At 44.7% G+C, this 15,689-nt stretch overlaps 1 protein-coding gene across 1 annotated transcript in view; it reads right to left on the bottom strand.

Annotated features, from left to right (window-relative positions):
* Positions 1 to 3,208: 3,208 nt before the first annotated feature.
* Positions 3,209 to 15,689, bottom strand: part of GGT5 (gamma-glutamyltransferase 5) — a 358,595-nt gene continuing 346,114 nt past the window's right edge. The window contains exon 12 of the mRNA XM_085636046.1: positions 3,209 to 9,250. Coding sequence (XP_085492172.1) covers positions 9,086 to 9,250 — 165 coding nt within the window. The 3' untranslated portion in view covers positions 3,209 to 9,085. The remainder of the gene's footprint in view (positions 9,251 to 15,689) is intronic.

Below are 15,689 nucleotides of genomic sequence, written 5' to 3'. Positions count from 1 at the left end.
TACTCATTACTCAGCCCCCAGACATAGTGACCATCAGCACAGATGCCTCTGTCCCAGGGCGAGGGGCCCTCTAGGCAAACTGGAAACCAAGGGCCCGTGTCTCACCAACAGAGCCTGCACATCAATGTCCTGGAATGGAGAGTTTAGTTAGTGCCCTGTGCGTTTTACTAACTAATTTGCAACAAAACTGTGCTTACAAACAATATGCCCAGGTACTAACCCTAATAACAAGTGGGAGACCAATCACCACAGTGGTCCCGCCTAGCTCAGGCTCTCTGGCACTGGTCCATCTGCCAAAAAGTCCTTCTTCTCGCGGAACACCTCGCTGAGTAAAATCTTGTAGGTGCTGCGCTGATGATATTAGAGACAGAAAAGCTTACCTTTTTAATGTAGATTAATTTCTTCCAGAAGGACCTATAGGCCTGGTCATAAATCCATGATTCACAAGACTAGAGGTCCGGTCCAGGAATTTACCCACAGACGCGTTGCCGCTCTTCCTCTTCATTGTAGGATTAACTTTGGATGGTAGATCAGAAGGCCCTGGTTCCTGTCTCTCAATTATAATTGTTGGTTCTTTCTTCTTGCCTTCAATACCAGTGGTACTGCCTTTTCTAACAAATGAATAGGGACCTCAGAGAGCCCTGGCTACCCCAGGCGTGTCTGAGAAGTGAACACCGTACTGGAGCCCTGGCTGCTCCCGGAGGCTGGCGCGTGACCCCTTTAGTGGAGCCCTGGCGGCCATCACAGCCAGTGAGCCCTGGATGCCTCTAAAAATGATGTGCTCAGGATGTGCTGCTGGTTGCCCTTGAAGCACAGTAACCGTGACAGCCCTGGCTCCTTTAATGGAGCCCTGGTGGGCCCTCGCAGACTGATAAGTGACATCTTTAAGGAGCCCTGAGTGTTCCCATGAGCACTATAGGTGATGTGATGAGGGAGTGATGCCTGTCCCTGCATCACAGTAACCGTGGGAGCCCTGGCTGCTCCCACCGCTTGATGCAGGATCCTTTAACCCCTTCGCTGCTGCGGACATTCCGCTGCAGCGCTGGGGGGGGCAGGGGGGCAGCGCGGCGGGCCTGTGCTCATGACGGAGCCGCTCCGTCATGAGCCACAGTTGAGCTGTGCTCATGACGGAACGGTTCCGTCATGACTCCGCCCATTTGCGTTGTCGCCCCGCACAGGCGGGGAAACAGCGCCGCGCAGGCGGAGCGGCCGCCGGCAGGATTGTCATGACGGAACCGTTCCGTCATGAGCACACGACAACCGTGGCTCATGACGGAACGGTTCCGTCATGAGCAGGGAAGGGGTTAAGGAGCCCTGAGTGTTCCCATGAGCACTATAGGTGATGTGATGAGGGAGTGATGCCTGTCCCTGCATCACAGTAACCGTGGGAGCCCTGGCTTCTCCCACCACTTGATGCAGGATCCTTTAATGGAGCCCTGGCGGGCCCTCGCAGCCTGAGGAGTGACATCTTTAGGGAGTCCGCAAGAGCACCATAAGCGATGTGATTAGAGCATTGCTTTCCACTGGGGCACAGTGACCAGTGGAGCCCTAGCTGCTCCTGAAGCTTGAGCAATGACCCCTTAATGGTGCCCTGGAGGACCCTGAGGGACTAATCAATGATGCCATTTGTAGAACCCTGGCCGTCCCTGAACCCTGGCCGTCCCTGAACCCTGGCCGTCCCTGAACCCTGGCCGTCCCTGAACCCTGGCCGTCCCTGAACCCTGGCTGTCCCTGAAGTACTGAAAAATGACCTCGCGGAGCCCTGACATGCGACTTCACTTCCCCTTAAGTAATTTAAAAAAGATGGGGACAGAAAAATGACAGTAAACAACATTTCGTACAAAAACAATTTATAAAAAATAGTTTCTCAATGAAAAACAGAAATTGCATTGTAGTAAATCATATTCCTTGCTAATTTCAATACAAACAAGGCTTTTAAAGCTACATTTTATCTTTCACGTGTTCGCTGGCTGCACGGCGGGAAATTTTGTGCATTATAGGGTAGCATTGGGGCTTCTGCCCAAATGAACACAGCTTTGTTTCTGGTTTTGCGGCACACAAGCTGGAGTCGCAGCACCAGATATTCACATTTACATTTCAGAGAAGACCAGAGCATGGATGGAGAGGCTGAAGTGGCCTTATGAACAACCTACGGGCACCTTAAAGAGTCTTTCCCACAGCTTTACTAACAGACGGGCACTTGTTCCACCTGCACCACTCTGCGCAGAGATTTTGGGGAGGGTTAAGTTCTCCTTTGAGAGATTCATCTGGCCGGTGAAAGTGGCTCGTGATTGGCTCGTTTGGAGAAGGGCTCTAATGAGACACCTGCCTTAAAAAACAAGGATGTTCGTTCCGGTCTCCTCTTTGTTTCCCTGCCTCATTTAGGCAGCGGGTGAATGTGGAGATCGCCATGTTGGCGACATCACCGGCTCTGATATCATAAATCCCATTTCAGTAGTCTCAGCTCAGGTGGAAACAGCTTCAGTGGTTCTGACTGCCCAATTGTCACATTTGAACTGTAGAAGTCTCAGCAGAGCTTCTCTGCCCCTGTGTTTGCACCAAGTTAGTAGTTTAATTGTAACTTTCTACAATATATTTTACCACATTTGAACTCCCCCATGTACACTCGATACATGACATCTTAAGGTTGCATACAGAGCCAGCGGTGTGAGTGTGCAACGCAAAGAACAATCACAATTAAAGAAGAAAACGAGCAACAAACAGGATAGAAGAATAAGGAAAAAGAGTAGGGAGAGACTAGAGCCAGCTGGAAAGCGAGGTAAAAAGCATTTTAGGATTTGGCAAGTAACAGAACTGCTGCGGATGTGGTGGGAGGAACCAAAGACCCAAGGGAATTAGAGTAATGGTAGGAGACAAAAATGTTCGAATAGATCACTTACTTCTCAGCAGGACTGATCGTATATTTATTTTTCTCCAAAAATAGAAAATTAGGAATTGAAAGAAAGCAGGAAAAATTTGGTTTGCTTGCCAAATTGCGAATTAGGAGAGTTTTTCTTCCAGATTTAGGCTTTCAAATTTCAAATCTCTTTTTTTGACAAATTGATTCTTTTCACTAGCACATTATTTTCTTTCCAACAATCAATCCACGTTTTTAAACATGGGTTTTTTCCCCATGAATTATCTTTTTTTTTCAAATCATGTTTTTTTGTTGCAAATTTACTTTTTCAATTAATAGTTTTTTTAAAAAACATTTTCTAGGGGGCAAATCGTGTTAGGCAAACTAAGAACAAAATCCCAGTATCCCACAAAGCAGATTTTGACCAAAACTTCATTAAATTTGCTTTTTGTCAAAATATGCTATTCACTCGATCATTCCTTGGGTCAGATGGTAAAGCCGGAAGAAGGCATTCTCGGAGTGAGTAAAGATGGATGATAAACCCTTTGAGGTGGTCATTCCAGGTTGAAGAGGAATTCTTCTGTTAAGACAAGCACTTCACATTATCAGAAGCAACAGAGATTCCATGAGCAGGGAGATATCAATGTAGCGATCCGTGTTCCGATGTAGCTGTCAGTGTTCAACTGTAACTATCAGTGTTCCAATGATCAGTATTCTTATGTAGCTATCTGTGTTCCAATGTATATATCAGTGCTCCAATGTAGCTATCAGTGCCCCAATGTAGATACCAGTGTTCCAATGCCGGCAGCCAATCAGTGGTGGGCACTGAGTGGGATACAGCCATAAAGGTCCTGAAGCCAGGGCACAGTATGGCCATTTTATTTTCAGAGTTAATGGTAGGGCTGGCGATCAGTGGAGATTTATGAAAGTATAATGCCCTAGTAAAGTAACACGGCCCCTGCTGAAAGGTGCTCTTGGAGTTGTCTTAACTGGGAGTTCATGGGGAGCGGAGTTAAGCAGGGTGATGTGGGCCGGAAGGAAGGTGTTCTCGTCCATTTGTGCCTGTGCATGTGTGGAAAGCAATCAATCCTGTTCTGTTACAATGTGCTCTACCTCTTGACCATCTCCAGCACCACCAGCCCTCCTCATTCTTCTGCAGTCGTCATCGGTTCATACAGAGGGGACCTTCAGATCCGACCGAGTGCAAGGAGGATCCATGCGCTCTCCGGGGGTCTTCAATCTCTCTAAGAAGATCTGCCTAACTAAGGAGTTGTGATCCACACATGACACCGTATTCTATAGACGTCTCCACAGCTACCAACATTGATTTACTTAAGACCTCTCAGTCACCAAAGTACTAAAGAAATGCAATCATATCCCTCCAGGTCTTATGGACCTTCACTGGCAACTTTTCAGACCTGCATCATCTTCAAAACCTGCTCCAGGAACAAGCAGCAACCTACCCTGCCTACAACACTCAGGAGGCAAGTACAACAGCCAAACACATGACCTCACCAGAGGAGAAACTTAGAAGTACAAAAAGGAAACAAAGCAGCAAGGCTCTGGCATCACATGGATGAATGAATGAAGGGATTTGTAAAGTGCAACAGATACTACAAGAGTGCCCCTGGCGCCAAGGCAGACGGCCGGTGTGGAGGTTACAAAAATCTTCAGCTTAAACAGATGAGTTTTCAAGAGGTTACGGAAAGACATACTTCTCAGAGATACATCTGAGAGACAGAGGGACCACCACTTCCCAGCACAGATGTGGCCTATTCCTTAGTTGTGTTCCAAGGGAAGGTGTGAAGATTAAGGTTAGCACGTTGAACTGTAGTTGAGAGTTGAGAAGGCCCACGATTATGTGGCGTGTAGGACTTTGTTGTAAGAGTAGGTGTGGCCAGCAGGACAATGATGCATGGGTGTTCTGCAGAGCGGTTGTGTACTGCAGTGTCTGTGAAGAGCAGGGTTGTGCTCTGTGGAGAAGGGTGAAGAGTAGTGTCAAGTGGGGCAAGCAGGAGCAGGCAGTACAGCTATGCCCATAGATATGTCTGGAGGGTGGGATTGTGGACCCTGATGAGTGACTTCCTTAGGCAGCCCTGGCCTGGTTAGTGATGTCCTAATGAAGCCACTGGGGACCTTGAGAACTAAATTAGTGATGCAGTCAGGTAACCCTGACTGTACCTCAGAGTTTGATGAGGGATGCCCTAAGTGAGCCTCTGATGTTTTGTGAGTTTGAAGAGTGATATGTGGGTGTGACACGGCGACCCCAAGACATGTACTAAAGGGTGCCACGGTGCCCTGAGAGCACCAGGGCAAAGTTCTAATGGGGCACTGGCTGCCCTGAAAGCATACCCTTTGGGAGCCTGAGCTGTATAGAGTGTAGCATTAGACATCACACGGAGAGTGATTGTGACCTGTGTGTCTGCGAAGAGTATTGTTGTGTTATTGTGACTGTCCTAGTCCAGTTGAGTACTTCCTGGGCATGTGTTTCTTGCATACCCACAGCAAAAAGTGGAATGAACTTTGGCTTTTTCACATTTGCTTTTGATTCACATTACATTGGGATAACTGCAGCCTCCAGGGTTTTTTTCCCACCGGGCATGCGCAGGAGCCCTAGAAAATAAGTAGTTCAGAGGTTTGCAAGCAGGTGGCAGTGATGAGCAACACTGGTGAAAGAGAACACACGCGGCCAAGGGCGGGATAAACGAATCAGAAAAGAAACTGAGCATTCAGTGTCTGCCTGATCTTCTCCTTAGATTCCTCTTTAAATCTATAATGTTTTAAATATATTCCGAATGAATACAAGAAAGATATGACAAGAAGCGGTGGCAGGGACTCTATTTCTATAGTAAGTGTGTTACAATCTGCATGATACTTTATAAAAAAATTGTAATTAAGTATCGGCTGAGCCTTGAAAGTTTCCCGCAGGTTGGTTGGGGAGTTAGGGAGAGGTTCCAAATTGTAATTTTCCTCTTTTCATTCCCATTGGGTCATTTTTGCATCCGCTAAAGAAAAACAAAAATCTGTACAGATCCATATCAAATTTCAGTGATGACGCAGGCCGCTGCCTCTGTGCACTAGGTGTTAATTGGATATAAATCCAACCAAGGTTAAGAAATTTACCAAAAAGTGAGCTAAGATGTATAGATTTTGTTTGAGAAAGTGCCTATATTTTGCAGAACTCGGCATTTGAATCTGTGCGCAGATATTGAATGACTGCAAAGAGAGAATCATTTTGCAATCTGAAAAAAAATCCGGAGAACTAGGTGGGGGCAGGGTGAGCACACGCACCGACTGGAAGATCCAGGTGGGGGCAGGGTGAGCACACCCACCACCAACGAGATTCAGGTGGTGGCCAGGGCTGGACTGGCTGTAGCGGGCACAGGGCGTTTCCCCGGTGGGCCGCTAGGGTGGGGACTGGTATTGGACCACTGGGGGGGTCGTTTTTGTTATCGGGGCCGGTTCTGCAGCATAGCTGCAATATCAGCCCCCTGTAACATAAGCAGCTGCAATGTTTTCCACGCGCACAACCCCCCCTACACCCGTGGCCGGTCCAACTCAATTGCCAGGGCCGGTTTGCGTTCCTAGTCCGGCCCTGGTGAGGGCAGGGTGAGCACACCCGCTTTCTGGGAAACCTAGAAAAATTCCTAAAGGTAGGTGGAAAGCGTTCTTTTCCCACTGAAAATAAATGATAAAACTTAGCTACGGAGACTGTAAATTCAACTGCAGATTGAAAAAAAGAAAAGCATTTTTTTTCATTCTCAGCATAGTTTTGACTGAGATTGCATTTGCATCCCATTTCTCTATAACGCTAACTGATCCTAACTAGAACTGAAGTATGAGTTGCACACAGGTGGCCCCAATACCAGTTAGTACTGGTACTGTGTGCCATCATGCTGAGTTACCAGTAGGGTAAGGTGACCAGACATTCACGATTTGCCGGGATAGTCCTGGCTTTTCACCACCTGTCCATGCAGATTTTGATAAATTTAGTTCATGTCCTGGTTTGTAAAGAATATGAACAACTGATAACAGAGGGAGGGGGGTTTTAAGGGATGAAAGGCAGAATGAGTTAGCAGCTCAGAACACTATTTAATTAATCCCTGTGAGGCTAGGTTTAAAAGTTGCTATTCATTTACTTCCGTAGTGCCTCGTTGTCTGTGTTTCTACGTTGATGGCGTTGCCATTTAACTCATTTTGTGACCCTGACGTGATGTAAAACAGTAGTCCTTCATCTATGTCTTCTAAATGTACTAGTTTTGGTTTTCAAAATCTGGTCACCCTATGGTAGGGGCTGAGGAACCAGTCACAGTGCATTACTGAAGGCCTTGCACACTTTAGCACCAGTTGTCATGGACAGAGGCAGTGCTTGATTCACTTAAGAGCTTAAAGCAGCGCTCAATTTGCTTAAGTGCCAGAGCGGGTGTTTTTGCTCTGGCACTTAATTATTAATACTGGCACTTATTATGACAGCCTACCAAATGGTGGCATTGTCAGCCTACTATTGTATGAAGCCCATCAATTTAAATACACATTTAAAGAAATAATTCTAGAGCGTCTGGGCTGTTCTGACTGCCGTGTGTGACCTGGAATTGTCCAAGCTGCCACATTTATAGGACTGTGATGTTTATTGCGAGCTTCAATACTGGCGTTTGGCACTGATGGGGGTTCCAGTCAGTGGCACAACCTGCAGTGACTCCTGAGCAATAACTTGGGCCCCGGCATGTATTCATTTACAGATTAAGCACCAGATCAGTGGTCTTCAAACTTTTTAAAGCTGTGCCCCCCAGTTAAAAAAAAAAAATCGGGCCCCTTTTCACATTTTTTCACAATTACACTATTAAACTGGCAACGTTTACATTTGTATAGACTTATTTAAACTTTGCAGTTATGTTCTGTTACTGTTTTTAAAATGCAATCAAATACATGATTGGCAAACATACTACTGTGGCCGGACAGGCCTTACTAACATGTAAAAGTATCCACAGTGTGACTATTAGAAATAGGGTTGGAGGGTTTGAAGAATACTTGGGGTCGCTTCCCTTTTGAAATACACTCCCAGCCAGGATATAAATGACAAAAGAGTTTGGGGATGGCCCATTACAGAGGGGATTACTGCCGCTCATTTCCCCCCAGCTGAAAACAGAGCACTGTTATCAGCCTTATGCTTCTTTTGGCCAGAGCCTGTTGCCTTCAGGATCTCTTGAGGCTCCAGCTTGAAGACCCCTGCACTAGACTATGTTCGGACCTGGACACCGGAGGCGGGAGAACTGCGAGCCATGTGGCTCAAGCTATACCCTCGGCCGAGTGCTCACCACTTGCACGAAAGTCCAATAGTGTGGCCCATTAGTGGTGTAGTAAACGTCACCACTGAAGTCAACGATGTAATTTAGGGTGTCAGCTGTGATGTCATGTGTGACGTCAAAAGCAGAGAATTAAGGTGGGCATTGTGGTTGAGCGGCTTACTAAACTCAAAGTGTCTCTGTGTTTTTTAGATTTTCGATTTGTAACAATACATCTTTCAACTGATGCTTTGTCAAAGAACTTGTGCGTTTTTATACTATTGATTCGTGGTCTATAACTTTCTATAATAAATGTTTTTTTTTCAGTAAATATGTCTATATTTCCATAAAGCTTGAATGGCAGGATGGATATAGGGGTATCTCTCTCAAGTTATTCCAGTGTTCACCACTAGATGTCACTGTAACTCCATAGTTTGTGTGCCTCTACTTGCTTCCAATGAAATTAAAACTTTGGTCTCCTGCATTACCACAGAGCCACCAAAGAAGTGTAATTTGTTCTCCAAATAGACAACTGTACTCTTAGATTCATTAAGTTGTTACGCCAAAGTAAAAAATACTGGTGTAGGGAAACTGCAAACATAAAGCAAATATTCCACTTTTCTGAAGTAAATAAATGTACTCGTCCATAGGACGAGTATTTGTGCTAATGTATACAAAAATATATTCCTATACATGAAGTTGAATATGCGTAAAATGTTAAATCCATTTCCTAAAGGCATTGCTGTATTTTTGCACGTCCATAAGGCGCGGATTCTCTCTCAGGCAGATAGGTGGCAGTATGACGCTCTGGCGCTGCTTGAAAGTCTCTACACAACATTAATAAGCGACATCTGCCTGCCGGAAGAGTGTGGCGGATGTGCAATGCTCCTTCTTTACCCAGAGTCCTGTTCTCCGGGTGTTGTAGATTTCTGATTGGTCCGCTCCGCTAATACCCGGCTGCTCTGCTTCTCTTCCTCTTGTCGGATTCCGCATACACGCAGTGCCCTTCCTTAGCGACAGCCTGCACGACGTTAAGATAAAAGTATTTTTTCAAGAAGCGGTGCCCCCTGGCTTCCAGGCCTCGCTTGGTGCCCTCAAAATCTTTGCGTTCCTGAGAGATAAAATGAGAAGAAAGAACAAGTGAGTCGACGAAAGTTCGACACACAGGGGTCTGCCAAACAGCATGTCGGAGAGACAACATTAGTGCGTGAGGGATACGCTGGCTGTGACGACACTACACAGGCGCCACTCAAGGTATACAGGGAAATAACTCTGTTCCAGATTAATTATTCCTTTGCGCTCACGTGAGACAAAGCAGCTCGAAAACAAGCTGGGCTCGTATTACAGATAGGACACACTTTCCATGATTGTGCCACGGTGCACCTTTGAGGCCACGCTGGAGTATAACACAGAGAAATCAAGCCTTACCTACTGCTGCCACCTAGAGTTTAGAGCGAGGACTGCATCCAAAAAGAAGCTGTGTATTTTATTTACCTTGGCTATACTGTGTATTTTGTCGCCAATAGAGGCAGCAACTGAGAATTTTACTTTGGCAGCATACCTCTCAGTGAACCTACGATCACTCTTAGCTACTTCTCAGAGTAAACTGAAGCATATTTCTACATCATCTATGTGACCGCCTCTGTGATGCTCTAAATCTCTTGCTGAAACTGAGGGTGAAGGCACCCATTTGTACACCTTGCTGGGCGTATTTACTACCAAGCAAGCAAAGTTGCTGTGCTGCGCTCCATATTTATAAATAGATGAGCATTTCTGCAATCTTCTTGCGTTGATGCACTGAGTGCTGTTTTGTGGCAACACCCTTGCGCCATAGTGCAAAAGTGCCTGCGTTACGGGCAGGATTGATTGCTTTTGTGCAGGAGTGACTACCTTCCTGCACAAAAGCAATCCTTAGAGGCATTTTCCTCTTTCTATGCAGAATGCAGCACAGGTTCAAAGAGGAAATAACGAGGACAAAAAAGATTTTTCTCCTTTTTACGTCCATCCTCTAGGAGGCATTATGATTTTCACGCAATCCAAGGTTTGCAATCCTGTGTAAATCTGGATTCGTGTCAGATCCATGGGTGGATACACAGGAATGCTCATGCTCCACCTATGGAACGCCGCCCAGCCCGAAACGTAACGCAATGCAGCACAAGCCTCTGCACTGTGTTACATTTCTTTACAAAGCCACACAAGGCCACGCAATTCTGCCCTTGCGTTGCTTCGTAACTCTGGACTCGCATTTTGCATTGTGGCTGCACCCAAAAAAGTGGAGCATCCATGACGCAAAATGTTAGTAAATCTAGGCCTGAATAATAGTGTACTCATTCCTTACAGACCCTGCATGACACCAGAATGGCCTGGATGGAAGGAATAAATAATTCATCTGCTTAGCTCCATTCCAATGAGAAACGGGGATGCACAGGAAGGCATCCCCTGCAGATGCGAGCACCTTATTGGAAATCCAGGTTACAAGTTCATTCTCTTGGACCTAGTGAACAGCAGAGTGTAAGAGAGAAAATTGAACAAGGCATGCAAAGTGTAAGAGGAAAACATTTACCATAAATGCAGTGTAAGAGGAACACACTCACAGGACATGGAAAGTGTAAAATAAATGTGAAAAGGCATGCAGATTGTAGGAGGAAAACATCTACAATACTTTTAGGGAGCAGGAGGAAGACATGCACAAAACATGCAGATTGCAACAGGAAAACATCTACTGTAAATACAGAGTGTAAAAGGAAAACATGCACAGGACATGCAAAGGGCAAGAGGAAAACTTGCAAAAACATGGAGATTGTAGGAGGGAAACAACCACAATAAATTCAAAGTGTAAGAGGAAAACTTGCACAAAACATGCAGATTGTAACAGGAAAATATCTACTGTGAGTAAAAATTGTAAAAACAAAAATTGCACAGGAAATGCAAAGTGCAGGATGAAAACTTGCAAAAAGCAATTAGATTGTAGGAGAAAAACATTTACAATACTCTCAGAGTGTAAGAGGAAAACAAACAAAACATGCAGATTGCAACAGGAAAACATCTACTGTAAATACAGAGTGTAACATAAAAAACGTGCAAAAACATGGAAATTGTAGGAGGGAAATCACTACAATAAATTCAAAGTGTAAGAGGAAAGCATGCACAAAACATGCAGATTGTAACAAGAAAACATCTACTGTAAATACAAAGGGGCTTATTTACAAGCCTCTTGCGCCACTGATGTGTAATTTTTAACATGGGAAAAGTGATGCACCGGTGGCGCAAGGGGCTTGTAAATCTGCCCCAGAGTGTAAAATGGGAAAATGCACAGTAAACACAAAGTGTAGGAAGAAAACTTGTAAAAAGCATTCAGACTGTAGGAGAAAAAACATTTACATTACCTTCGCAGTGTAAGAAGACAGCATGCACAAAACATGCAGAATGCAACAGCAAATCATCTACAATAAATGCAGAATGTAAGCAGAGAACATGCCCAAGATATGCAGAGTGTAGAGGGAACCTTGCAAAAAGGATTCAGATTTTAGGAGAAAGACATGTACAATACCTTCAGAGTGTAAGAGGAAAACATGCACAAAACTTGCAGAATGTAACAGGAAAACATCTACAATAAATGCAGAATGTAAATAGGAAACAAGTGCAGGGCATGCATAGTGTAAGAGGGAAACATGCAAATGTAAGTGGAACATATACCTTGTAGAGCGTCAGTGAACAGATGAACAAGACGTGCAAAGTATAAGAAGAAAACCTGCACAAAATGTGCAGATTGTAAAAGGAAAACTACTACACTACATACGACTGTAATAGGAAAACGCACCAGCCATGCAAAGTATAAAAGGAAAACATGACCAGAACATACAACGTTAATGAAGAATCCGTGTACAAGGAAAGCAGCATTTGACAAAAAATCATGTTGCAACCAACTGCTTCATTATGGATGCCCCATTAACATATGAAGTAAAACCTTAACCAGGAAATATGGATACCATGGAGTGCGGGTTTTACTGAGTGCAAAACTGGGAGAACCATTCTGGTTCTGCATCTGAGAATGGAATGTGAAATTATACCCTTCTAGCTCAACTACATTTCCACCATTACCTATAAACAGTACACAACTCTATCCTATACCACTAACCATTGCACTCATCACAAACACAACCAAAATCCATACCATACTTAACTACAACCCATCCAGACACACACTCCCCACTCTAATTACTCCTAAAAGACCCCTTTATCATTAACAAACCCATACTCGGCCTTCCATCATTTGCCCAACCAACAGCCTCCTCTTCTTTCTACCACAATGACACAACAGCACAACACTTACATGCCACTGCACCACACATTTTAACTCTTGCAGCAAACGTGTCTAAAACAAACAGTCTTAACTCTTCATCTCCTACACACACCATACACTCTACTCACAAACACATCACCACCCCCTCTACCTTACAAATTCCACTCTCAAACAATAGTATACAAACAAATCCATCTGATGAAACAAATACATCAGCAACTCTTTTCACTATTCCTCAAAAACAAAACATATTGCACACATCAGCAATACAAAATCTCTCAATCACAACACCCCATAATACTTAGTCTCAAAATACAATCATACACCCACCTTTCAAACTACACAAAGGAACAAACCCCAATGTCAAGCTTTCTCTCTTTCACCACACCTAACACAGATACAGCAACACAGCAACTCTCTTCCAACTGCCTCTCATCCATTGTACAATTTAGAAGCTTACTACATGACCCACATGCTGCACCACCACCACTGGCTCATACACCTTCCACCCTAAACATACGCAAACAATATAAGCAACGTGCCACACATCACAACTATGGGGCAGATTTACAAGCCCCATGCGCCACATTTACGCCGGACGCAGCAGTGGTGTAAACCATGCACCACGTTGCGCCTTACTTACAACGTAAAGCCCTGCGCCACATGAAACCTGCGTTAGGTTTCATGTGGGCGTTCCGGCGCAGCGTGGGCGTTCCGACGCTAGGTGGGCGTTCCGGCGCAGGAACGCCTCGTAAAAGTGACGCAGTGAAATCTACAAGATTTCACGGAGTCACTTTTACGTCCATGCTGTGTCAAAACCCTGCGCCTGCTTCAAGCAGACGAAGCATGTTAGGCATAGGGCGCCTCTGCGCATTGCTGGAGCCGCGTCGCACTTGCAACCCGACTCCAGCAATGCACCGCCCTTACGCCACAGGATGCGACACGCATCGCTCTATCCTTGCGCCACGGTGTGCCGGATTGTAAATGCGATGCATTTGTGGTGGTGCAGGGAGGGAATTGCGTGTCGCATCTTTTCTGGCACATCCCTGCTGATTTGCAGATGCGCCAGAACTCGTAAATCTGCCCCTCTGCTATCCGTGTCTACTGCACAACAGGGTTACACCACAAAAACAACACAGCACACCAACTCACTCTCAAACACTGTCTCCGCCACCTACGCATGCAGACCCATCAAAATGCCTTCTTAGCCTGCTGGATGAGGAACCCATTACAGAACAGCTACATGATTGCTATCCTAAAAAGGATAATACCAGCAATAAAAACACACCTGCTACTAACACACAATACTGATCACTCTTCTACAAAACGATAAGTCTCACTGTCACCAAAGCACATTCTCTAAACTGTCTGCTAATAAATACTCGATCCTTCTCTAAAAACAAACAACTCATCTACGACCTTCCCATCGATGCAAAACCAGACATACTATTCATAACTGAATCGTGTTTGAGAGATAATATGGCTCCAGCCCTGCATGAAGCCAAAAGGGGAGAGTCTAGCTGTTATGTTCAGGCAAACATTACATATCACTAAAGTTGACGACATCTCCATAAAGAATTGTGAGGCTCTTCTCACAAGATGCAATCCTACACCATCTTCCTCCTGTAACTTCCTGCTCCTTTACAGACCTCCACCTAGCAAGGCGACATTCTCAGAAGCACTTCTAGACAGTTTCAAACCTGATAACAATACACTCCAACCTATGCGTTTTAGGTGACCTCAACATTTGGTTTGACAAACCCAATATGACCCATCCAAAAACAATAATCAATGGCCTAGACGCACTGAACCTGCATCAGATTGTCCACAAACCCACATACATCCCTGGACATATCCTAGGTGTCATTTTTGCTAATACCGAACTAGTTACCTTTCAAACTATAATTCCGGTCATATGGTCAGACCACCATTTGCTTGCTTTCCAACATAAAACAACACTAACTGACTCACCTAAAACCACCTTACGTGCATCCACCTATCGACCGTGGAACAAACTCAATTTGGAACACTTAGAAACACAACTAACATCCAGTACAGATCTGGAAACAATAAATTCTGTTAAAAAACTATATGAGTGACTACAGGAAGCTTTGAATATCCTGATACCAATCAAAACAACACAACAGAACAAAAGAAAACAAGCACCTTGGAGAAATACAGAGATAAAAGACATAAAACTACAAATTAGAAAGCTGCAACGTGCCTGGCTCAAAACAAACTTCACCTACAGAAAATTAACAGATTATACAAGTCAGCTATCAAAAAAGCAAAGAAAAGGTACTATTCAGACAGAATTCAAAATGCTAAATGTGCAAATAAAGAATTCCATAAAATACTCAATGAATTTTGTAAACCAAATTGCCTAGAAGGAACTCATCCTGTTACTCAAGATTTCACAGACAAACTTGCAAATCATTACACGGACAAAGCCGACACGTTGGACTCGTATTTAAAACAGAGACAAAGCACCAGCATTAACCCTTTTACAAATCAACAATCCAAGAATAATCTAACTCATCCTCTCTGTTGCTTCCAACATATTTATTTCACACGATGAATTTATGGACCTGGTCAAAGCAAGCAAGCCTGTCGGCAGCCCTTCTGACCCATGTCCGCCGCAAACTTTCAAGACAATTCTTCTAACCTCTGCTGCCAATCCAGTAAGAAGAATCATCAACAATTCCTTAACTACCGTAATATTTCCAGAAGAACTCAAAGTCACACATACGCTCTTTACTGAAGAAAACAAACTTGGACCCGTTGAACACTGACAACTACAGACCCATTACAAATGGACCTTTCCTGGGCAAACTGATAGAAAGAGCTGTGTTTGCCCAGATGTCCCAATTCATTGAAGACAATGCCATACTTTCAGACTCCCAAACAGTAGTCCGTCCGGGAAGAGGCACAGAATCTGCCCTCCTTGCCATCTGGGTTGACCTGAAGAACACAGTTGACCGCAACGGGGTTGTTGCGCTTCTCCTCTTTGACCTCTCAGCTGCCTTTGACATGGTTAATCATGACACTCTGGTACAAAGACTCTATGAAGCCTGCATAGAGGGGACTGCTTTAGACTGGATCACGTCCTACCTTCGAAACAGAACTAATGTCATCCATACCCCACCTGTCTCATCTAAACCGTACTCCACAAAAGCTGGGGTCCCTCAAGGCTCTATCATCTCGCCCATGCTTTTCAACATCTACATGAAGTCATTACCGGTACTGA

Source organism: Triturus cristatus, chromosome 11 (assembly GCF_964204655.1).
Source record: "Triturus cristatus chromosome 11, aTriCri1.1, whole genome shotgun sequence".
NCBI classification, from domain to species: Eukaryota; Metazoa; Chordata; class Amphibia; order Caudata; family Salamandridae; genus Triturus; species Triturus cristatus.
This window is presented reverse-complemented; position numbering and strand designations above follow the sequence as displayed.